The sequence below is a fragment of the Lolium perenne genome, chromosome 5 (assembly GCF_019359855.2).
Source record: "Lolium perenne isolate Kyuss_39 chromosome 5, Kyuss_2.0, whole genome shotgun sequence".
Classification (NCBI taxonomy): Eukaryota; Viridiplantae; Streptophyta; class Magnoliopsida; order Poales; family Poaceae; genus Lolium; species Lolium perenne.
In genome coordinates, this window is record NC_067248.2 from 178,756,174 (window position 1) to 178,780,876 (window position 24,703).

The 24,703-nt window shown below is 46.2% G+C and overlaps 1 protein-coding gene and 1 long non-coding RNA gene across 4 annotated transcripts; one reads left to right on the plus strand and one right to left on the minus strand.

Moving 5' to 3' along the window:
• The first annotated feature begins 4,409 nt into the window (after positions 1–4,409).
• On the plus strand, positions 4,410–6,726 carry LOC139831062 (uncharacterized). Its single transcript, XR_011745314.1, has 2 exons — positions 4,410–4,835; positions 4,929–6,726. It is a non-coding gene; the product is annotated as an uncharacterized lncRNA (long non-coding RNA).
• Positions 6,727–6,856: 130 nt separating this feature from the next.
• LOC127300780 (LRR receptor-like serine/threonine-protein kinase IOS1) lies at positions 6,857–13,740 on the minus strand. 3 transcript variants are annotated; one of them, XM_051330954.1, is made up of 10 exons: positions 13,372–13,740; positions 11,506–11,644; positions 11,344–11,415; positions 10,900–10,977; positions 10,582–10,739; positions 10,205–10,443; positions 9,959–10,085; positions 7,882–7,947; positions 7,597–7,786; positions 6,857–7,420 (listed from the first exon to the last, which is right to left on the minus strand). In XM_051330954.1, the coding sequence occupies exons 1-10, from the start codon at positions 13,724–13,726 to the stop codon at positions 7,024–7,026; spliced, it is 1,821 nt and encodes a 606-aa protein (XP_051186914.1). In that variant the 5' UTR covers positions 13,727–13,740; the 3' UTR covers positions 6,857–7,023. The 3 variants fall into 3 exon arrangements, with proteins under 3 accessions (XP_051186914.1, XP_051186913.1, XP_051186915.1); XM_051330953.1 differs by having other exon boundaries at positions 10,205–10,467; XM_051330955.2 differs by having other exon boundaries at positions 10,205–10,467; positions 13,421–13,542.
• Positions 13,741–24,703: the final 10,963 nt, after the last annotated feature.

A 24,703-nucleotide genomic window follows, 5' to 3' on the forward strand; every position in this document is an offset into this window, starting at 1 on the left:
AATTGTGTAACTTAGTGATAAAAAACTATATAACCTAATGAAAGAGCAAGTCCTAACCATGTAGCTTGCTTAGCTAGCTAGTTGAGTCTGCTAATCTATATCTATACCTAATAATAAAACTAATAATAAAAGTAAAAGATTTTTTTGTTGGTATATTTTTTCTTACCCTCAATTTTATTTCAAATTATAGCATTGCTACCACCAAGTCAATCATAAGAAAACGCTTCGTCAATTGTGTTCGTCCACAGGAGGCCTTCTCCCTGTCACGCCCGTTCGCCCGATCCGCTCGTGTTCGTAAAGGATACCTATCGGTGCTATCTCTGATTCCCTATATATACCGCGAGGCCACCGCTGTGATGAGAAGCATCGCAAGGACACACGGATAGGCCGATCGATCCCCGACAAAGTCTTCTCTCGCTAGTATCCTGACGCCCGGTCGATCGATCGACGCCCACACAGCCAACCGGCGCCGCTCGCGCTTGCTGCCGTGGCCCCTCGAGCTCTTCTCTCGCTGGTATCCTGGCCTCCACCCGGAGGTGATGCGGCGGAAGATGACAACCTGGACAAGGAAGACTTGACGGTCCGCATAATCGATACGATACTACCGCTGCCACACCGTGCGGTGCACAGCTGGGAGTAGCGATGGGGCAGAGAGGACGGCATCCGCGAGGCCTCGTGGCGAGACGGTCCAGACAAATAGCTCAGCGTGGGCCAGTTTGCAGCTTTGCACGTACAACGGCTGCATAGAACGGTGCGAGGGGTGTGGTCGATGATGACAACGCGTAATTAAGTGTATCTTCAACGGGGCGATGCAAACGGATTTACGTCCGCCGTGATCGAAAGTACGCGGGTCCTGCTCCAGTGTGGCGACACAAAGTGATTGGTCTGTTCGCGGCGATGTATACCTAGCCCAAATATGCGCCAGGTTTGCGTCTTCACGGACGCTGTGCATACATGCCTAGTGTCCGCGGTGGTTGCATCCGGGCCCGGTCGGCAGTGACTAGCTAACCATAATATTTGTTAATTACTATTAATTGGCCAAAAGATCTTTACAAAGATGGTTAGTCGAGTTAACCTAAAACTACGACGGCCGTACCTACTCGTCGTCGTGCGGCCTACTACTGGCCGCCGGAGGGGCCGGCGGCGTCGTCGAAACGCGAGCGCTTGGCGCACTCCGCGCGCCGCCCACGCCGCACATTGGACACCTCGTCCAGCCACATGCGGCGTTCGAGGGCCTCGGCCAGAGAGGAGTCCCACAGGACTCTCCTGGCCATAGAGTTGGCCTTCGCCATCTCTGCCTCCGCCGCCGCCGCCTCTGCTTGGGCCGCCTCCGCGCCTGCCGCCTCCAACGCTGCCAGCTGGGCATGGTAGTGGGCCCTATCCCTAGCCGCTTCCGCCACCGCAACGTCCCTGGCGGCGATGGCGCCCTCCAGCTCCCGGTTCTCCTGCTCGACCCGCGCAGGAGAAGGGCCCCTCCGCTGGAGCGAATCCAGGTCGGAGCACATGTACCCCCGAGCCATGGCGACCCCCATAGCTGTGGGCTTCCTTCTCCGCTGTCCAAGCCTGACGACGCTGGGCGTTCCCAGCTAGGGTCTCGAAGGAAGCGACCAAAATCCGCTGGTCGCCGGCGCACTCGAAGCGGCGGGGTACGTCGTCGTCGGCGGCGGCGATGTTGTGGATGACAGCGTCCGCAGGTGGGGCCGCCGGAGGGGCCACCATCGCCGCCTGCGCCTCCACGAGCGCCGTCCTGGCCTCGACGAGCTCGGCCCAGGTGTCGGCTATTTCCGCCCTGGCCTCCGCGAGGCACCCATGCGCTTGCGCCGCGCTCTTCCGCCTCCGCCTCCGCAACCTTCGCTGCCTCTAGGCCCAGCTGGTCGGCCTGAAAAGCATCGGCGACTAGCTGCTCATCCTCCGGGTGGGCCTGGCGACACATGTCAACAACCTAATCCCAGCTAAGGTTGTGCTCGGCCATGGATGGATGGTAGGGTTTAGCTTGAGGTGTGTCCGTCATCTCCGCCGGTGTCCACCATATATAGCCACAGCGGGACGGGAAATGTCGTTGGCGCGCAGGTCGTTTTCCGCACGCGCGACACGCCGGCGAAACTACCAATGTATTGGGCAAGCGCGGGAACAACCGTCGTCGAGCGGGAACCGGTAATGGCCGGCGGCAGGTCTCGACGGGACGTTAAACCGCCATTAACGACTATGACGTCGTCTCCGCTAAAAAAAAGTGCGTCCGCACCGCTGGAGATACCCCAGACGAAAACGATCGCCCTGGGGCCACATGACGTCCGTGGACGGATGCAAACGGACACAACCAGACATTTCGTACATCCAAAATGCGTGGTACGTTGAGATTCCCTAAGATAGCGTGCTAGCGGTAGCAATGTTGTAGCTTCGGGGCAGCGTACAAGCCAACAATGTGGCCACACATCAGCAATTCAGCAGGCTCCTCCATGTGTGGATCATGTCTGTGTTCACGAAGCTTGCAGGCAGGCGTAGTTGACGCTGCGGACAGTGTGCTTCACACCAACTGGAGCTCTTTCATTATCAATCTTCACAGCTCAAGATCCAGCTCGAAAAGGATTTACGCAACGACCACTCTGGTAATCGATTTATCCATCGTTATTGGTCACGCAGCAGGAATCAAGTCGACCAATTGATTTAGGATAACAAGCAAGGTGGTGCTGCTACTAACCAAGAAAAATACAGTACAGTAGTGGGAGAGGTATGGTTGTTGTTGCTTGCTATGTCAGTACAGTATACATTTAATATTTATTTCATCATGGTCTGTTGATCTATGTTACTTAGTGCCTATATTTTTATCCCCTGATATCAAAAGATGATATGGAAGAGTATCGCAGACAACTCCTTCGTATGTTCAGCAAGAGATGGATCATGCAGGTTGTTCCAGGCCAGGTGTTTGAAAAAATGATTTTCGCATCAGGTGCCGTTGTATTGTTTGAAATTCTCAGAACCTTGGTGCGTTAACTGATTTTGAAGTGCATAAATAATACTAAGATAAGATAGAGCTGACAAAGCAAATGATGCACTATTTTTCTTTCACGAATGGAGGTTACAGCGTAAGTAAATGATGCACTATGGATCGCCAGTCACCGTCGGTAGATTGAACATGAGAAACCGCAGCTGATTGTGCATCATTAGCGTTGGTCAGGGATAGAGGGAATGATCCGCTACTGCTGCACTTTTTCTGCAACATTGGGCTTAGCTGATTGCTAGAGAGACATAGAAAATTAGATTCGGTGGTATTGCTAGAGATTTATGAGAGACTAGAGGATGTTCGTACTGATCAATGCACACAGTAGTGAATTGTTTGATAGTTGTGTATGCATTTAGCTGTCAATTTGATTAAAGTTACATAGTAATGTTGGATCGTCATCTATCGTCCATTGGTACTCCCGCACAATCGTTTTGTTTGCGGGCAATATATCTGCCAATGATGACTCTCTTTGAATTGAAGTGGATCCACACTAATGATTCTCTTTTAATCCAAGTCAATACAAAACAAAGTTTATGTTTACAGATGGATCTTCTAATTTTCCAAAATTGGTAGTATCTATATGATGAATATAAAAATAAATTTTATGTATACCGATGGATCTTTTTTAAATCTAAAAACCGTAGCAAAGCACAAGCAACTTTACTAGTTAATTTAAAGTCGAGCATTCCCATGCCTTTTATCTAAAAAAGGAGGAGGAGCACGATGAAAACGAGCGAAACACAAATGAGGCGGAACACGGAACCTCATCATCTTTTGTAGTAGAGATTATGCCTTATGTTATTTGGTGGGAGGGAAAAATGGTCTTATTTAAAAAAGTGTTGGACGAAACCAGCGATCGGAGGAAAAAAAAAGGAAGTTCGTCCTTTTTTAAGTTGCAGAGAAGCGTGGAAGTCGGCCGATAATTATGAAAAATTGTAATATTTTTTCCAAAAAGAGGACTTAGACCTGGACCTGTATCATTCAATGCACACAACCTTATTTATCAAAAATTTACACCTGATCTTCACTTTGACTTATTATCCAATGTTTTGCACTAAGGAATATGTATTATTATTTACCTCCACCACTACATTTGCAATGGATACATATCCCCAATCCGGCAGTCTCATGTATGCAAGAATTTACTTCAGATATTCAACTTAGAGTGGTCCAACAACTTCGAATTCTGGATCGTGGAAATATAGCAGATCAAAGGAAAAGCAACAGGAAGTCACATAAACATGGAACCAACAAATGCTTCATACTATACCACATTCTCATCAAACCAGAGTAATCAAGTTGTAGCTAGGTTCGTACACATAAATCTTCTCTTTCTTAATAGATGGTCCCAATTTGCTGGTCTCACAAGCAGCCACGTCACTGGATTAAAAATCTGGTGAGACCGACACGCTCCAGACGCCACGCCCGATTGCCACGCCACGCACGCCGCGCCCGATCGCCCTCTCCCCATCGGTCTCTGCTGGCCTTCCTCGCCAGAACCGCGCGTGGCAGATGGGCCGACACCGGCCCATGATCCGGCCGACAGTCTTCCTCTTCCTCGCGTACGTTCCGTCTCTCCCCATCGATCTCTCCCCCACCACGTTCCGCCTCCGTTCGTCTTCATCCATGGCCACCGCTCGCACAATAAATCCCATTAATTCTTCACGGCGCATAGCCCAGTTAATTCTTCCTTTGCCGGCTCCTCTATTCACAGGTTCCTCTTTCTGGCCGCCCTTCTGATTTCCAACTGCTGTTCCTCTTCCTCATTATTGCAACAAAATCCGACCTGAAATCAAAGAAGGGGAGTCAACCAGTCCACGATCTCCAGAAGGAGGTAGCTGATCAGCCTTCTCTTCCTTTAAATACCAAGACAAACACCACATTACTTCCGTAGATCTTCATCTCACTCCCTTCCCCTTCGCTCTAGATCTGGTCGACACTCCTCAAACCGGTGAGGTGTCGCCGCGCCACCCAAATAGCCTGTCCGCCAAACTCTGCCACGAGAAGCACGCCCCGCACACACACCATGAGACCGACCCAAGTTACCTCATCAGAGCATGTTCATTGTTCGTTGGAGGGGATATCTGTCCTCGATCTCTCCTACTGCAATGGAATGGTCAAGGGTTATGCATCTGGTGAGAGTCCTATTTTATATTCTCTTTTCAGGTCAGCTGATAGGAGTTCTCTGTCTGGAGATCCCGTGCTTGAGTTCAGTCTTTCAAGTTCTGATTCTGGACATGTTGTTTATTCTAAAGTGTAGATTCAATCTTGACCTCACATCGTTAAAAGTGCTGCGTATATGTCCTGCTAATTATTTTAATCATTAATTTTAATATCACAAAATCTCAGTAGATGAGTCACATTCAGTTGTTTTGTCATAATCTTCCTTTTTACTGTTACTTTTTTCATTGCTTCAAAAATTTACTTCTTCCCAGTTTGGCAAAAGAGCAGGATTTTTTTTATTAATTACTTTCTACATTTTTGATGGAATTCCCGGTTAAACTTTAAATAGAAGATATGCACCGCAGTTTCGTGGATACAAGGGTGAGTAGATTTGTCAGGCTTCATACTTGCTACATGGTCGTCATGATGAATAATCCAAGGTGCCCCAGGCGTCCAATGTTTCACTATACCTTCTTTCTTCTTGAAGCAGAAGTTTACATTGCAGTCTGTTGTTCCAGCTACGTCTGCTAATTTCAGCATTCCTACTATTTTCTATCAATTAGAGAACAACCATTCTACATGTCAATATCTCCTAGGCAGGTAACAACCGTTCTCTTCTATTTCTATTGCTTTCCATTATATACTTAATCTAGAATCACATGTTTTATAAATAACATGCAGGAATAACTCTCAGTGTGTCAATTCCAGAATTAACTCTCAGTGTGTCGATTATGTGACTCCTCCTTTGGTTTCTGTTCTTTCCTGCTATGATTAAATCCGTATTGACACATCTGAGTACCTAAAGTTGTACATAGTCAACCTGTAAGGCTCAAGTGTCACTAGGTTTGTCACACCCTGTGAGGATCGCTTCATGTGATATCCTTTCTTATCGCTCTTGCTAGCCGAAGAACTGAAAACACTGACTTAATTGATAATTCATGTGAAATGTGCTGCTACTTAACTTCTGCTACCACCAAAAAATATTTGTTGAAATCCGAGTAATATGTTACCTATAACAATGACTGTTTCAATAGCTTGCAATTACATTTCGTACTTTCTTCACCCTGTAAAATTTTGACTATTTTATTTTCAGTAGTCGTCATAATACATCTCATGATAGAGTGGTATTTATTTGAAAATGTCAGCTAGGTGCGTTTCTGAAGATAACTAGAACAACATCCAACCTCTGTGGCTATTTCTTGACATTATGATTCTTTTTTAATCAAGTGCAATAGAAAGCGGCCATTTTGTCCGGTGGTAAAAAAATCATTTATTCAGTCCATACACCCTTCCATTCTAATTTGATATATTTAATTTTTAGGTGAATACTAAAAGGTGGTGATGCCAATATGGACCAACCAAAATGAAGGCACGGCGTAACTGGCTATGCACTTCTGAGGTTTTTTTCTGTAAGTGTATATAGTGCAATTGGCGAACGCACCCATCAAAGTGGTGAAGGGAAATTCCAATGATATACTTATACCACAGTTTATGTTTGTTTTTAAGTTGTAAATCGTGTATGCTACAAGTTTGGATTTTTATTTCCTACATCAAGTATCATATGTAATACTTTATGTCGTCCAATGATTCCGCAGCAACGCGCGGGGTATCATCTAGTATGGAAAGTAGCTCTGTACATGAAGAAGCTAGCTATAATGTCACTCTCACTAAAAAAAACCCAATGCAACACAGTTTGTATACACAAAACACACACTAGTTTTCCTTAACGCGAGGATAATTCAGAGAGACAAAACAATATACGCCGTTGTAATACATACCCATCTTGTTTCTGCCAGGAAATATAATTATTACAGAACCATCAACGATGGCATAAAACTTGTTCAGTTATAGTCCCAGCTTCATCTTGCCAAGGGACCAGATGTGGACATCAAGGCTGTAGTACTATCACTTGCGGGGCTTACCCTGATGCCACTATCCTCGCGGGCTTCCTCCAATGCCAGGCTGTCCTTCAACTGTGCCACCACGGTGGCCATTGTTGGCCTACGATCAGAAGTATCTGCTGTACATGCCATGGCGGTGTCGATTACTTTCCACATGGAGGTAACCTCATAGTTACCGCTGAGCCGCTCATCGGCAACCGAGCTGATGTTACCAGTGGCGATCTTCTGTTTCACACGCTGAATAATATGTCCATGGCCTGGCATCATCGGAGTCTCGCCAGTAACTATCTCCAGTAAAATAACACCAAAGCTATAAACATCGCTGCTCTCAGTGAGCCTGCCAGTTTGGAAGTACCTAAAAAACAGTCGATGAGTCACATAGAAATAACTAAATATGGATGAAGCGATTAAGACAATGCCCTCAATTTATCAGTTCTCTTTTTTTGCCATGGTAAATTGAACTGGTTTACTTCTCTAGGAGTGCACAAACTTAGAGTGTACAAACGTTATAATCCGCGCAGAGAGACTTACTCTGGGTCGAAGTAACCTGGTGTTCCAGCCGCGTTAGTTGATACGTGAGTCTGTATTTCACTAATATATGTTTTACAAAGTCCAAAATCAGCTACTTTTGCCCGCATATTTTGACCTAACAGGATATTGCCGGTCTTCACATCCCTGTGAATGATTGGAAAGCTGCATCCTTTGTGCAGGTAATCTAGGCCTTCACATATCACAACAAGTTCCAGAAAACTTCAGTGAGAAAAAAAGAGAAATAACATATTTGCTTAACGAGAATAACTTTTTATTACATCATACCTTGCGCAGCTTCAAGAACAACTCGTACACGTGTTGCCCAATCCAAGGTTTCGTCACAATTATTTCCTTCATATATGAGAATAGTGACGGTTAGACCAGTACCAACAACTTTATATCAAGGTTTCATCACAATTATTTCCTTCATATATGAGAATAGTAACGGTTGGACCAGTACCAACAAGTTTATATGTTTCAGACACAGCATTCTGTCCACGGGTTATCTTGTGTACCAAGTCCCCGCTGGCCAATGGTTTTGCTTCTTGTATGTTTGGTCACATTAGTAGTGCAATGAACAGTGATGCACATCTTTAAGACTAGATCTGGTAGTGAGTTCTCTGGTCTCTATGTGTGGTGAAATGTTTTCGCGATGGAATTTGGGAATTTATTTGTAATGGCATTATAATTATGTGATCAATAAAGTGCACACATTCTATAAAACAACTATATGTCAATGTTAGCACATTTGGGCAATATTTGTTTGTTTGCAACCCATTCCTCAATTTTGCGTTATAAATTGAACATATTAGTTGAATAAGGGTGTTACTTTGTCAACCAATGAGAAATACACATTTTTGTTTTGGGCGAGGACTAACTGTTACCCAGAGAAATGCACCATGCAGCCACCGTCCATTCAATTTGACATTAGGACCTAGATCACTCTCTCTTATTGTGCACACCATTTATTAATTTTTTGGTGTGGCGAGCATGGAAGAATCTTCATGTTCATCCTATCACAACCTAGCACTGCCTCTCCACCCACCCTTACATGTTTCTTCATTGGATTCTAAAGCTTGTAAATATATATTATCTTTCAAATTAATAGTCCGATTTTTGTTCTAACTGCATATTTGTGTTCCGAATGACAATGACTTTGAAACAAGACACATTCTAATATATTTTGAAAAGATTTAAAAAAATGAACTTTTAAACATGATGAAACTCTGAAACTTGGTGAAGCTCCGTGTACACATGCAAAACTAAGTTATGCGATAAACTAAAATAAATTTAAAATATATTCAGTATAACTGGATTATATGTATGTCACGTTGCTTCCTTACTTTCCATGGTCTCATAAAATTCTATCAAGCTTCACTAATTTACAAACCTTGAAATTTAAAATTTATCAAAAATATATTAAATATAATGAGATTTATATAATTTTCCCCTAAACAAAAAAAACTCATTTATACGGTCTCTTTGGATACAATTTGTGGCATTATTATTTAAAACTCTTGTACGCCCGCATGAAACTTTTTCAACCATACTAACAAATGTTTCTATCATACAGACACACTACTCAGCTGGTTTCGAAATTCTCACACACTCAAGAATATCATTTGAATTTATAGAAACAACATACTCTCAAAACTTGTAGGACAATGGACCTCAACAAAATAAAAACACTTAAGCCTAATGACTTACTATTTTGAACTTATTATTCAAAAATATGAATTTAATTTTTTTTTTGAAATTTATGTAGTACATTAGCATGCAACGATGCACACTATGACACAATGTAACATTATGACACACCATAGTACACACAATATAATAAACTCTCTTGCGCATGCAAAATAAAACATGTGACGACAAAACACAACAAGCTTAAGAATGTCTTGTTTCATAAAGTTTCATCAAGTGTCACATTTCGTAATTTAAGATTTGACAAAATATGTGCAATGTTGGTCTTATTTCGAAGGTCGCATATAGCTAGGAACTCAAATATTAAAACATATCAAAAGTTAGGTCTCTTATCCAAAAGCTATGGAGGTTTCAAGTTCAGAAACAGATTAATATGTGGAGATGAATGGGCACCATATACCCTTGATGCAATAGTAAAGGAGAGAGAATATAGGCCCATTCACTTTATAACCGTTGCATGAGAAAAACGCGAACTGTAGGCATTTCCAAGAAAACAAATTTAGATATCCTCCAACTATTTTAGATACTGAAATATCTTAGAACCACTCAAGATAGAATCTCAAGTTCAATATGCATATAAATTTGTATGGAGTTTTAAGGCAGGTACAAAGTTTGTTATGAATTAATCAATAATTTAGGTTTCTAATGTACAAACCTATTAGATGATCCCAAAGATTGCCTTGAGACATGTACTCATAAACCAGTGCTAAGTGATCTTTCTCCCAGCAGCAACCAACCAAAGAAACTAGATTCCTGTGATGCACCTTTGTCAAGCTATTAACCTATGTAATGTAGTGAGACAAAGGACAAAAAGTGAATTTCTTATTCTGCATGTAAACTCATAAAGACTCACCAAACCTGCTTTTGAAACTACAATTTTATCAACCAAAGGAGAAAATACCTCGGCTAAGAACTCATCAAGCCCATGCGACGATGATTCAGAACGCATCTTGACAGCAACCTCACTACCATCTTCCAAGCGACCGTAGTACACGAGCCCAAAACCTCCTTTTCCAAGGAACCGTTCGAACTTATTAGTAAAATTCTCCAGCTCCTTGTACGTGAATTGACGATTCTCAATACTTTGCAGGTGATTCCCATGAATTTTTGTACTTCCCGGAACACTCTGAAGCTCTGACTCTTTATGAGGATCATGCATAGATACTGGTTGAACAAATGTTGCATACATATATATATATATAGAGAGAGAGAGAGAGACTAATTCTTCATAATCAATGGGTTTTATTGCAAGTTATGAAAAGAGAGGAGCATACTCACTTTTGGGCCTTCGCTTTCCTCTCCAGATCAAATATGAAAGAACAAGTAGAGCCACTACAACCAGGGGAACCACGATGGAAATGGACAATATAGTTTTTATATTTTTTGATGGAGGTGGACTCATTGTTTTATTGCACATATCTTCGCCAGATTCAGATCTGAAATAGTGAAGTTACATAAATCAATTGATTGATGGTTAATTTTCTACAAGAAAATATCTTAAACAAGCCGGTGGCTAAAAATTATAGGAAAAAACATTCAACTACAATTCTAATGCATGTTTACGAAACAAGGAAACCTCATGAAAAAGACACAAACCTAAAAACGAGTGGTCCTCCATTCTTTTTACAGAGGGTATATGGAATAGGGCCGTTCAAACTATTGTGAGACAAATCCCTGCAAAAGGTGACATGTAGTTTTAGAGACTCAGGGATATATTGGTAGAATTGCAACACATGCAAACAAATCTATTCAGATAGAAGCCATGTCAAGTGGGCTCTATTTGTGTTATTCACTCATGACTACTGGCAAAGGGGATACCCAATTCATGCCAAATGTAAATCTAAGATATTATATATGGACCGTCCAGCAAGAAGGCAAGTATGATGCCCTTTTATGCACTCCCCCACATTCCACTAATCATCTAGCAAGAGAAATTGCTCTGGAGTGGAAACATGTGTTTATGAAGAAGTCTTTAACTTTTTGTCTCTGTTTTGTACATATACCATAGACATAGACATCCTTATTATCTAATATACTTACAATAATTGGAGTTCTGTGAGCAACGTGAAGTTGTTAGATATAGACCCTGTCAAGGTACTGTTGGACAGATCCCTGCGTGACAAGTAACACCCAAAATAAGAAAAATACTACATATTTGCATATGCAACATGAAAAACGATCAACCTAGTACTTAGCACTCACAGAGAGATTATCCTCGTAGTGTTGCCAGTTGAATTGCTACATTTCACACCATTCCATGCATAGTTGGGCGGGAAACATGGATCACCATTCCAGTTTTTATTTACTCCATACTCGTATTTTATGGCCATCATTGCATCGACTACCATCAAAAAGTGAAAAGGAGGGAGTGGTGAGAAAGAACCTATTTGACAATACTCGTGAAAGAACTATTGCACCACTGAATGCGAATATGCAGCTTTATGAGGTTCGTGACTAAGTGGGATCCACTTTTCACTGAGACAATCCTTGAGCGCCATTTCATCAAACAGGGACGAGATCCCGATATATTTCGCATCTGGTCTGTGTATACGCACGTTGTCGTGGCTCACCGCTGACACTTCGGTTGGTGCTTCATTGACAACACAAAGGTGTGGTTCTGTTTTGCTCTGCCCAGGCCTGGATTTTCATTGTGGCCTACACGGGGTGAGGCGCGAACAGATGCATTATGCATCACCGGACCAGCTCTTGCTTGTTAAAATATATAGCCTAGCCCTTTTAAACAGTTCGGACTTTTGGAAAACTTGGCTAGTGCATCAATCTAATATGGTATCAGAGCCAGGAGGTCTCAAGTTCAAACCCCGGCTAACGCACTATTTTATCTACTATGAATAGTTGCAGCTTCCGATTACCCGTCTTCGCGTTTGTCCAACCTAGGCGTGAGGGGAAGTGTTAAAATATATAGCCTAGCCCTTTTCAACAGTTCGGACTTTTGAAAAACTTGGCTAGTGCATCAATCTAATATTGCTAAACTACAAGCCTAACAGCCGTCGAGATTTTAGGAGAGGATGGATTGGAACCTCAGTGGTGCACGCACAGGGAAGAAAGCACCCTCTTGGCCTCTTTCAAACGTAAGAGAACAGCTACTGGGTTGTTAACGAGAGGGGATACTATTAATATATACCATCATTCTCTTTATTTATTTTTCGGTTATGTACCTTTTAGCTTTGTCTGAGTTCCACATGAAATAGTTATCGCTACCGCCACTGTAGGTGCTACCGTAATTGTAATACAGCGCTTCCAAAATTACTGAAGTTTTATTAACGTGAAAAAAGGCATTTCTACAGTTTCATAGAATTCTAAATCTAATTACAATTTAAATATAGAGAAACAAGAAAGACATATCACATATGCATCTGTAAATAGTGTTGCACAAATTCATGCTAATGACAATTTGCAAATGCATGAGATGTTTGTTCAGTTGGTTGGTCACATATAGCCGAATGCAGTGAAACTACTATCCCGTCCGTTATGTTTGCCAACCGACTGATTTTTTCCTAGTCTGAACCAAGTGTAAAAACATAAAAGTCTTATTGCAGCTATTTCTTTACAATCTGTCTTCTGTTCATAACTGTGGCACGTGATGATGAATTTTTTACTGTTTTTCTGTTCATCAATGTAGAGAGAGATCGATTGGACCTACCCACTGGAATATTCAGTTTTGTACTTCTGCCTATTTTATGTACTCACTCCTTCAAAAAAAAAGTGACTCAGGTTTTTCTATATTCGCGTGTATCTATGCATGTTTTAGTATGTAGATATATGCGACTCTAGATAAATATCATTCACTTATTTTCGCATGAAGAAAGAATTTAATATATGTCAGTAATATAAAACCACATAGTTGATTACGATTATATTTGTAACCAAAGATAAAAATATGTCCAATAATGGAGTGTATGCATTAAAAATGTACTTCCTCTGTTCTATAATGTAAGATGTTATTACATCCAATTTATTTATACATTTGATGTAATAATATTTTATATTATTAAACGGAGGGAGTATAAATAACCAGCAAAATTAGAAATAGAGAGGGGGACAACTCACAATCCTTGGAGAATGTCCTCGGGCTGCTGTTTGGGATGAGGGTGTATACCTCAAATGCATTGATCATCGGGGGCAGAGAGTTATTGGTGGCTCCAAGAGTGATATTATACGTGCCGTCGGTAGTCTTGGACCAGCCAGACTGCACACTAGAAGCAGATAGGTACGGGGGGCTGTAGTTGGCGGCGAGCAGTTCATCGTTCAAGTAAACGTTGAACTGTCGTAACTGGCTATTTTGGAAGTCGCTGAAGTACAGGATCACCCCGAGCATTGAAGATCCTTTGTTCGTTCTCCATGCCCAGACGTTTAGCACCGTGCCATTGCCGACAGCAGTAATGGCTGTCTGGAGAACGTTCATGGGCACCGCGGAGCTATCTTCACTACAGGAATGGTCCTATACGCCGACGGCCAAACCCTACGCCGAGGGCATTTTATCGGGGCCGTCGGCGTACGGCCTCGCCAGGGCAGCGCCGGAAGCCGACCGTCGGCGTCTAGGTACCGTCGGCGTATAGGCTCCTACGCCGAGGGCCGCCGTCGGCGTCTACCTGGCCCTCGGCGTAGAGGTCTCCATCACCTCCCCTCCCACCCGCACCGTCACCGCCCTCTCACGGCGTCAGACAGACGCCGAGGGCTACCCTCGGCATAGGGCATGGCCACCCTATGCCGACGGCCACCCTCGGCATATAGACTTTTTTTTTTATTTTTTCTTTTTTCTCTCTCTCATATTACTTTATATTATGTTTCTATTATTTATTTACTAGTATGCATTATGTAAAAAATGGTTCTATTTTTTAAGAATTCGTAGATGGCATATGTAGGTCCCACGGGTGACGCTCTTCGCAGACGGGTCAACCGGAGCCACTAGGCCCAACATTTGCTATCGATGTACATATGGGTAGATCCGCGGGGTCCCCGCCCTACGGTTTCCCTAACCCTAACTCTAACCCTAACCCTAACCCTAACCCTAACTCTAACCCTAACTCTAACCCTAACTCTAACCCTAACCCTAACTCTAGCCCTAACCCTAACCCTAGGGTTTCCACATACATTGCTAACTCTAACCCTAACCCTAACTCTAGCCCTAACCCTAACCCTAGGGTTTCCACATACATTGCTAACTCTAACCCTAACCTAACCCTAACTCTAACCCTAACCCTAGGGTTTCCACATACATTGCTAACCCTAACTATAACCCTAACAGATCACTTGGTAAAACCCTAACCCTAGGGGTCCCGCCCTAGGGTTTCCCAAGAAATGATCACCTGAGCGTCAGAATTGTTGGAAAACTTGCTTCTGCCCCTAACATACATGTACAAGTGTGATGTAAGGTTTGGCTAACCTTGGATGTACCCGGCGTTGACGATTTCCGCATAATGGGCTACCAGTTGGTAAAATTCAGGATCTGTATGTGGAAACCCCCGCCATGGCTCGAACGGAGCCTATTTTATGGTAAAGTATGCCCAACCTATCGTTTCCATGTACATATGTCCTAAACAAAGCAAACTAAATAAAAAAGTCCACTGGTAAACCCTCGCACGGAGAAAGCTATAGGGGTAGATGTGTGGGGTCCCCGCCCTAGGGTTTTCCAAGTTACAGACCACCGGAGCGTCGGAATCGCTGGAAAACTTGTGTGTGCCCACATGGCATGCACAAAAGTGATTTGAGATGGTTTTATATCCAAGGCTACCCCCCCAGGTGTGTCCGGCTTCTCGGACAGGGGGTTCCTACACTTAGGCAGATTCTGCATGTATAGGGGGAACTCCTCGGAGGTGAACCGGAGAGAAACTTGAGATCATATGTGATGATCCTTGTTTCCACATGTACCTATGACCTAACCAAGCTCAAATGGAGGCATATGCCCACCGGGGGACCCCCGATGGGATGCAGTCAAAGGGGTAGACCGCGCGGTCAACAGAACTAGGGTTTCGTCGGAAATCGAGCATCAGATGTAGAGAATGGCCCCAAAACTTGTGTGTGTCCACATGGAATGCACAAAAGTGATTTGAGATGGTTTTATATTCAAGGCTACCCCCCAGGTGTGTCCGGCTTCTCGGACAGGGGGTTACTACACTTAGGCAGATTATGCATGTATAGTGTGGAACTGCCTGTGTGGTGAACAGGAGATAAACTTGAGATCATATGTGATGATCCTTGTTTCCACATGTACCTATGACCTAACCAAGCTCAAATGGAGGCATATGCCCACCAGGGGACCCCGATGGGATGCAGTCAAAGGGGTAGACCGCGCGGTCAACAGAACTAGGGTTTCGTCGGAAATCGAGCATCAGATGTAGAGAATGGCCCCAAAACTTGTGTGTGTCCACATGGAATGCACAAAAGTGATTTGAGATGGTTTTATATCCAAGGCTACCCCCCCAGGTGTGTCCGGCTTCTCGGACAGGGGGTTCCTACACTTAGGCAGATTATGCATGTATAGGGGGGAACTCCCTCGGAGGTGAACCGGAGAGAAACTTGAGATCATATGTGATGATCCTTGTTTCCACATGTACCTATGACCTAACCAAGCTCAAATTGAGGCATATGCCCACCGGGGGACCCCCGATGGGATGCAGTCAAAGGGGTAGACCGCGCGGTCATCAGAACTAGGGTTTTGTCGGAAATCGAGCATCAGATGTAGAGAATGGCCCCAAAACTTGTGTGTGTCCACATGGAATGCACAAAAGTGATTTGAGATGGTTTTATATTCAAGGCTACCCCCGAGGTGTGTCCGGCTTCTCGGACAGGGGGTTCCTACACTTGGGCAGATTCTGCATGTATAGGGGGGAACTCCCTCGGAGGTGAACCGGAGAGAAACTTGAGATCATATGTGATGATCCTTGTTTCCACATGTACCTATGAGCTAACCAAGCTCAAATTGAGGCATATGCCCACCGGGGGACCCCCGATGGGATGCAGTCAAAGGGGTAGACCGCGCGGTCAACAGAACTAGGGTTTCGTCGGAAATCGAGCATCGGATCTAGGGAATGGCCCCAAAACTTGTGTGTGTCCACATGGAATGCACAAAAGTGATTTGAGATGGTTTTATATCCAAGGCTACCCCCCCAGGTGTGTCCGGCTTCTCGGACAGGGGGTTCCTCCACTTAGGCGGGTCTGCATGTATAGGGGGGAACTCCCTCGGAGGTGAACCGGAGAGAAACTTGAGATCATATGTGATGATCCTTGTTTCCAAATGTACCTATGACCTAACCAAGCTCAAATGGAGGCATATGCCCACCGGGGGACCCCCGATGGGATGCAGTCAAAGGGGTAGACCGCGCGGTCAACAGAACTAGGGTTTCGTCGGAAATCGAGCATCAGATGTAGAGAATGGCCCCAAAACTTGTGTGTGTCCACATGGAATGCACAAAAGTGATTTGAGATGGTTTTATATCCAAGGCTACCCCCCCAGGTGTGTCCGGCTTCTCGGACAGGGGGTTCCTACACTTAGGCAGATTCTGCATGTATAGGGGGGAACTCCCTCGGAGGTGAACCGGAGAGAAACTTGAGATCATATGTGATGATCCTTGTTTCCACATGTACCTATGACCTAACCAAGCTCAAATTGAGGCATATGCCCACCGGGGGACCCCCGATGGGATGCAGTCAAAGGGGTAGACCGCGCGGTCAACAGAACTAGGGTTTCGTCGGAAATCGAGCATCAGATGTAGAGAATGGCCCCAAAACTTGTGTGTGTCCACATGGAATGCACAAAAGTGATTTGAGATGGTTTTATATTCAAGGCTACCCCCCAGGTGTGTGTCCGGCTTCTCGGACAGGGGTTCCTACACTTGGGCGGTCTGCATGTATAGGGAACTCCCTCGGAGGTGAACCGGAGAGAAACTTGAGATCATATGTGATGATCCTTGTTTCCAAATGTACCTATGACCTAACCAAGCTCAAATGGAGGCATATGCCCACCGGGGGACCCCCGATGGGATGCGATCAAAGGGTAGACCGCGCGGTCAACATAACTAGGGTTTCGTCGGAAATCGAGCATCAGATGTAGAGAATGGCCCCAAAACTTGTGTGTGTCCACATGGAATGCACAAAAGTGATTTGAGATGGTTTTATATCCAAGGCTACCCCCTGTGTGTGTCCGGCTTCTCGGACGGGGGTTCCTACACTTGGGCGGTCTCGCATGTATAGGGGGGAACTCCCTCGGAGGTGAACCGGAGAGAAACTTGAGATCATATGTGATGATCCTTGTTTCCACATGTACCTATGACCTAACCAAGCTCAAATTGAGGCATATGCCCACCGGGGGACCCCCGATGGGATGCAGTCAAAGGGGTAGACCGCGCGGTCAACGTAACTAGGGTTTCGTCGGAAATCGAGCATCGATGTAGAGAATGGCCCCAAAACTTGTGTGTGTCCACATGGAATGCACAAAAGTGATTTGAGATGGTTTTATATTCAAGGCTACCCCCTGTGTGTGTACGGCTTCTCGGACGGGGGTTCCTACACTTGGGCGGTCTGCATGTATAGGGGAACTCCCTCGGAGGTGAACCGGAGAGAAACTTGAGATCATATGTGATGATCCTTGTTTCCACATGTACCTATGAGCTAACCAAGCTCAAATTGAGGCATATGCCCACCGGGGGACCCCCGATGGGATGCAGTCAAAGGGGTAGACCGCGCGGTCAACAGTAACTAGGGTTTCGTCGGAAATCGAGCATCGGATCTAGTGAATGGCCCCAAAACTTGTGTGTGTCCACATGGAATGCACAAAAGTGATTTGAGATGGTTTTATATCCAAGGCTACCCCCGGGTGTGTCCGGCTTCTCGGACGGGGGTTCCTACACTTAGGCGGTCTGCATGTATAGGGGGAACTCCCTCGGAGGTGAACCGGAGAGAAACTTGAGATCATATGTGATGATCCTTGTTTTCAAATGTACCTATGACCTAACCAAGCTCAAATGGAGGCATATGCCCACCGGGGACCCCGATGGGATGCGATCAAAGGGTAGACCGCGCGGTCAACGTAACTAGGGTTTCGTCGGAAATCGAGCATCGGATGTAGAGAATGGCCCCAAAACTTGTGTGTGTCCACATGGAATGCACAAAAGTGATTTGAGATGGTTTTATATCCAAGGCTACCCCCGGTGTGTCGGCTTCTCGGACAGGGGTTCCTACACTTAGGCGGTCTGCATGTATAGGGGGAACTCCCTCGGAGGTGAACGGAGAGAAACTTGAGATCATATGTGATGATCCTTGTTTCCACATGTACCTATGACCTAACCAAGCTCAAATTGAGGCATATTCCCACCGGGGACCCCGATGGGATGCGATCAAAGGGGTAGACCGCGCGGTCCATGAGAACTAGGGTTTCGTCGGAAATCGAGCATCGAGATGTAGAGAATGGCCCCAAAACTTGTGTGTGTCCACATGGAATGCACAAAAGTGATTTGAGATGGTTTTATATTCAAGGCTACCCCCTGTGTGTCCGGCTTCTCGGACGGGGGTTCCTACACTTGGGCGGTCTGCATGTATAGGGGGAACTCCTCGGAGGTGAACCGGAGAGAAACTTGAGATCATATGTGATGATCCTTGTTTCCAAATGTACCTATGACCTAACCAAGCTCAAATGGAGGCATATGCCCACCGGGGACCCCGATGGGATGCGATCAAAGGGGTAGACCGCGCGGTCAACGTAACTAGGGTTTCGTCGGAAATCGAGCATCGGATGTAGAGAATGGCCCCAAAACTTGTGTGTGTCCACATGGAATGCACAAAAGTGATTTGAGATGGTTTTATATCCAAGGCTACCCCCCTGTGTGTCGGCTTCTCGGACAGGGGGTTCCTACACTTGGGCAGATTCTGCATGTATAGGGGGGAACTCCCTCGGAGGTGAACCGGAGAGAAACTTGAGATCATATGTGATGATCCTTGTTTCCACATGTACCTATGACCTAACCAAGCTCAAATTGAGGCATATGCCCACCGGGGGACCCCCGATGGGATGCAGTCAAAGGGGTAGACCGCGCGGTCAACAGAACTAGGGTTTCGTCGGAAATCGAGCATCAGATGTAGAGAATGGCCCCAAAACTTGTGTGTGTCCACATGGAATGCACAAAAGTGATTTGAGATGGTTTTATATTCAAGGCTACCCCCTGTGTGTGTAGGCTTCTCGGACAGGGGGTTCCTACACTTGGGCAGATTCTGCATGTATAGGGGGGAACTCCCTCGGAGGTGAACCGGAGAGAAACTTGAGATCATATGTGATGATCATTGTTTCCACATGTACCTATGAGCTAACCAAGCTCAAATTGAGGCATATGCCCACCGGGGGACCCCCGATGGGATGCAGTCAAAGGGGTAGACCGCGCGGTCAACAGAACTAGGGTTTCGTCGGAAATCGAGCATCGGATCTAGGGAATGGCCCCAAAACTTGTGTGTGTCCACATGGAATGCACAAAAGTGATTTGAGATGGTTTTATATCCAAGGCTACCCCCCAGGTGTGTCCGGCTTCTCGGACAGGGGGTTCCTACACTTAGGCGGTCTGCATGTATAGGGGGAACTCCTGAGGTGAACCGGAGAGAAACTTGAGATCATATGTGATGATCCTTGTTTCCAAATGTACCTATGACCTAACCAAGCTCAAATGGAGGCATATGCCCACCGGGGGATCCCCGATGGGATGCAGTCAAAGGGGTAGACCGCGCGGTCAACAGAACTAGGGTTTCGTCGGAAATCGAGCATCAGATGTAGAGAATGGCCCCAAAACTTGTGTGTGCCCACATGGCATGCACAAAAGTGATTTGAGATGGTTTTATATCCAAGGCTACCCCCCCCAGGTGTGTCCGGCTTCTCGGACAGGGGGTTCCTACACTTAGGCAGATTCTGCATGTATAGGGGGGAACTCCATCGGAGGTGAACCGGAGAGAAACTTGAGATCATATGTGATGATCCTTGTTTCCAAATGTACCTATGACCTAACCAAGCTCAAATTGAGGCATATGCCCACCGGGGGACCCCCGATGGGATGCAGTCAAAGGGGTAGACCGCGCGGTCAACAGAACTAGGGTTTCGTCGGAAATCGAGCATCAGATGTAGGGAATGGCCCCAAAACTTGTGTGTGTCCACATGGAATGCACAAAAGTGATTTGAGATGGTTTTATATCCAAGGCTACCCCCCAGGTGTGTCCGGCTTCTCGTACAGGGGGTGCGTACACGTGGGCTGTGTCTGCATGTATAGGGGGAACCCCCTCGGCGGAGACCCGGAGAGACACTTGAGATCATATGTGATCATCCTTGTGTCCAAACCTTCCTGTTACCTAACCAAGCTCAAATTGAGGCATATGCCCACCGGGGGACCCCCGATGGGATGCAGTCAAAGGGGTAGACCGCGCGGTCAACAGAACTAGGGTTTCGTCGGAAATCGAGCATCGGATCTAGGGAATGGCCCCAAAACTTGTGTGTGTCCACATGGAATGCACAAAAGTGATTTGAGATGGTTTTATATCCAAGGCTACCCCCTGTGTGTGTCGGCTTCTCGGACAGGGGGTTCCTACACTTAGGCGGTCTGCATGTATAGGGGGAACTCCTCGGAGGTGAACCGGAGAGAAACTTGAGATCATATGTGATGATCCTTGTTTCCAAATGTACCTATGACCTAACCAAGCTCAAATGGAGGCATATGCCCACCGGGGACCCCGATGGGATGCAGTCAAAGGGGTAGACCGCGCGGTCAACAGAACTAGGGTTTCGTCGGAAATCGAGCATCAGATGTAGAGAATGGCCCCAAAACTTGTGTGTGCCCACATGGCATGCACAAAAGTGATTTGAGATGGTTTTATATCCAAGGCTACCCCCCCAGGTGTGTCCGGCTTCTCGGACAGGGGTTCCTACACTTAGGCAGATTCTGCATGTATAGGGGGAACTCCCTCGGAGGTGAACCGGAGAGAAACTTGAGATCATATGTGATGATCCTTGTTTCCACATGTACCTATGACCTAACCAAGCTCAAATTGAGGCATATGCCCACCGGGGGACCCCCGATGGGATGCAGTCAAAGGGGTAGACCGCGCGGTCAACAGAACTAGGGTTTCGTCGGAAATCGAGCATCAGATGTAGAGAATGGCCCCAAAACTTGTGTGTGTCCACATGGAATGCACAAAAGTGATTTGAGATGGTTTTATATTCAAGGCTACCCCCGAGGTGTGTCGGCTTCTCGGACAGGGGTTCCTACACTTGGGCGGTCTCGCATGTATAGGGGGAACTCCCTCGGAGGTGAACCTGAGAGAAACTTGAGATCATATGTGATGATCCTTGTTTCCAAATGTACCTATGACCTAACCAAGCTCAAATGGAGGCATATGCCCACCGGGGACCCCGATGGGATGCGATCAAAGGGGTAGACCGCGCGGTCAACGTAACTAGGGTTTCGTCGGAAATCGAGCATCGATGTAGAGAATGGCCCCAAAACTTGTGTGTGTCCACATGGAATGCACAAAAGTGATTTGAGATGGTTTTATATCCAAGGCTACCCCCTGTGTGTGTCGGCTTCTCGGACGGGGGTTCCTACACTTGGGCGGATCTCGCATGTATAGGGGGAACTCCCTCGGAGGTGAACCGGAGAGAAACTTGAGATCATATGTGATGATCCTTGTTTCCACATGTACCTATGACCTAACCAAGCTCAAATTGAGGCATATGCCCACCGGGGACCCCGATGGGATGCGATCTAAGGGGTAGACCGCGCGGTCAACAGAACTAGGGTTTCGTCGGAAATCGAGCATCAGATGTAGAGAATGGCCCCAAAACTTGTGTGTGTCCACATGGAATGCACAAAAGTGATTTGAGATGGTTTTATATTCAAGGCTACCCCCAGTGTGTCGGCTTCTCGGACAGGGGTTCCTACACTTGGGCGGTCTGCATGTATAGGGGGGAACTCCCTCGGAGGTGAACCGGAGAGAAACTTGAGATCATATGTGATGATCCTTGTTTCCACATGTACCTATGAGCTAACCAAGCTCAAATTGAGGCATATGCCAACCGGGGACCCCGATGGGATGCGATCAAAGGGGTAGACCGCGCGGTCAACGTAACTAGGGTTTCGTCGGAAATCGAGCATCGGATCTAGGGAATGGCCCCAAAACTTGTGTGTGTCCACATGGAATGCACAAAAGTGATTTGAGATGGTTTTATATCCAAGGCTACCCCCAGTGTGTCCGGCTTCTCGGACGGGGGTTCCTACACTTAGGCGGTCTCGCATGTATAGGGGGGAACTCCCTCGGAGGTGAACCGGAGAGAAACTTGAGATCATATGTGATGATCCTTGTTTCCAAATGTACCTATGACCTAACCAAGATCAAATGGAGGCATATGCCACCGGGGGACCCCCGATGGGATGCAGTCAAAGGGGTAGACCGCGCGGTCAACAGAACTAGGGTTTCGTCGGAAATCGAGCATCAGATGTAGAGAATGGCCCCAAAACTTGTGTGTGCCCACATGGCATGCACAAAAGTGATTTGAGATGGTTTTATATCCAAGTCTACCCCTGTGTGTGTCGGCTTCTCGGACGGGGGTTCCTACACTTAGGCGGTCTGCATGTATAGGGGAACTCCCTCGGAGGTGAACCGGAGAGAAACTTGAGATCATATGTGATGATCCTTGTTTCCAAATGTACCTATGACCTAACCAAGCTCAAATTGAGGCATATGCCCACCGGGGGACCCCCGATGGGATGCAGTCAAAGGGGTAGACCGCGCGGTCAACAGAACTAGGGTTTCGTCGGAAATCGAGCATCAGATGTAGGGAATGGCCCCAAAACTTGTGTGTGTCCACATGGAATGCACAAAAGTGATTTGAGATGGTTTTATATCCAAGGCTACCCCCCAAGTGTGTCCGGCTTCTCGGACGGGGGTTCGTACACTTGGGCGGTCTGCATGTATAGGGGGAACTCCCTGAGGTGAACCGGAGAGAAACTTGAGATCATATGTGATGATCCTTGTTTCCAAATGTACCTATGACCTAACCAAGCTCAAATTGAGGCATATGCCCACCGGGGACCCCGATGGGATGCGATCAAAGGGGTAGACCGCGCGGTCAACGTAACTAGGGTTTCGTCGGAAATCGAGCATCGGATCTAGGGAATGGCCCCAAAACTTGTGTGTGTCCACATGGAATGCACAAAAGTGATTTGAGATTGATTTATATCCAAGGCTACCCCCAGGGTGTGACACGCTTCTCGGACAGGGGGTTCCTACACTTAGGCAGATTCTGCATGTATAGGGGGGAACTCCCTCGGAGGTGAACCAGAGAGAAACTTGAGATCATATGTGATGATCCTTGTTTCCAAATGTACCTATGACCTAACCAAGCTCAAATGGAGGCATATGCCCACCGGGGGACCCCCGATGGGATGCAGTCAAAGGGGTAGACCGCGCGGTCAACAGAACTAGGGTTTCGTCGGAAATCGAGCATCAGATGTAGAGAATGGCCCCAAAACTTGTGTGTGCCCACATGGCATGCACAAAAGTGATTTGAGATGGTTTTATATCCAAGGCTACCCCCCCAGGTGTGTCCGGCTTCTCGGACAGGGGGTTCCTACACTTAGGCAGATTCTGCATGTATAGGGGGGAACTCCCTCGGAGGTGAACCGGAGAGAAACTTGAGATCATATGTGATGATCCTTGTTTCCAAATGTACCTATGACCTAACCAAGCTCAAATTGAGGCATATGCCCACCGGGGGACCCCCGATGGGATGCAGTCAAAGGGGTAGACCGCGCGGTCAACAGAACTAGGGTTTCGTCGGAAATCGAGCATCAGATGTAGGGAATGGCCCCAAAACTTGTGTGTGTCCACATGGAATGCACAAAAGTGATTTGAGATGGTTTTATATCCAAGGCTACCCCCCCAGGTGTGTCCGGCTTCTCGGACAGGGGGTTCCTACACTTGGGCAGATTCTGCATGTATAGGGGGGGAACTCCCTCGGAGGTGAACCGGAGAGAAACTTGAGATCATATGTGATGATCCTTGTTTTCACATGTACCTATGACCTAACCAAGCTCAAATTGAGGCATATGCCCACCGGGGGACCCCCGATGGGATGCAGTCAAAGGGGTAGACCGCGCGGTCAACAGAACTAGGGTTTCGTCGGAAATCGAGCATCGGATCTAGGGAATGGCCCCAAAACTTGTGTGTGTCCACATGGAATGCACAAAAGTGATTTGAGATGGTTTTATATCCAAGGCTACCCCCCCAGGTGTGTCCGGCTTCTCGGACAGGGGGTTCCTACACTTGGGCAGATTCTGCATGTATAGGGGGGAACTCCCTCGGAGGTGAACCGGAGAGAAACTTGGGATCATATGGGATGATTTTTGTTTTCACA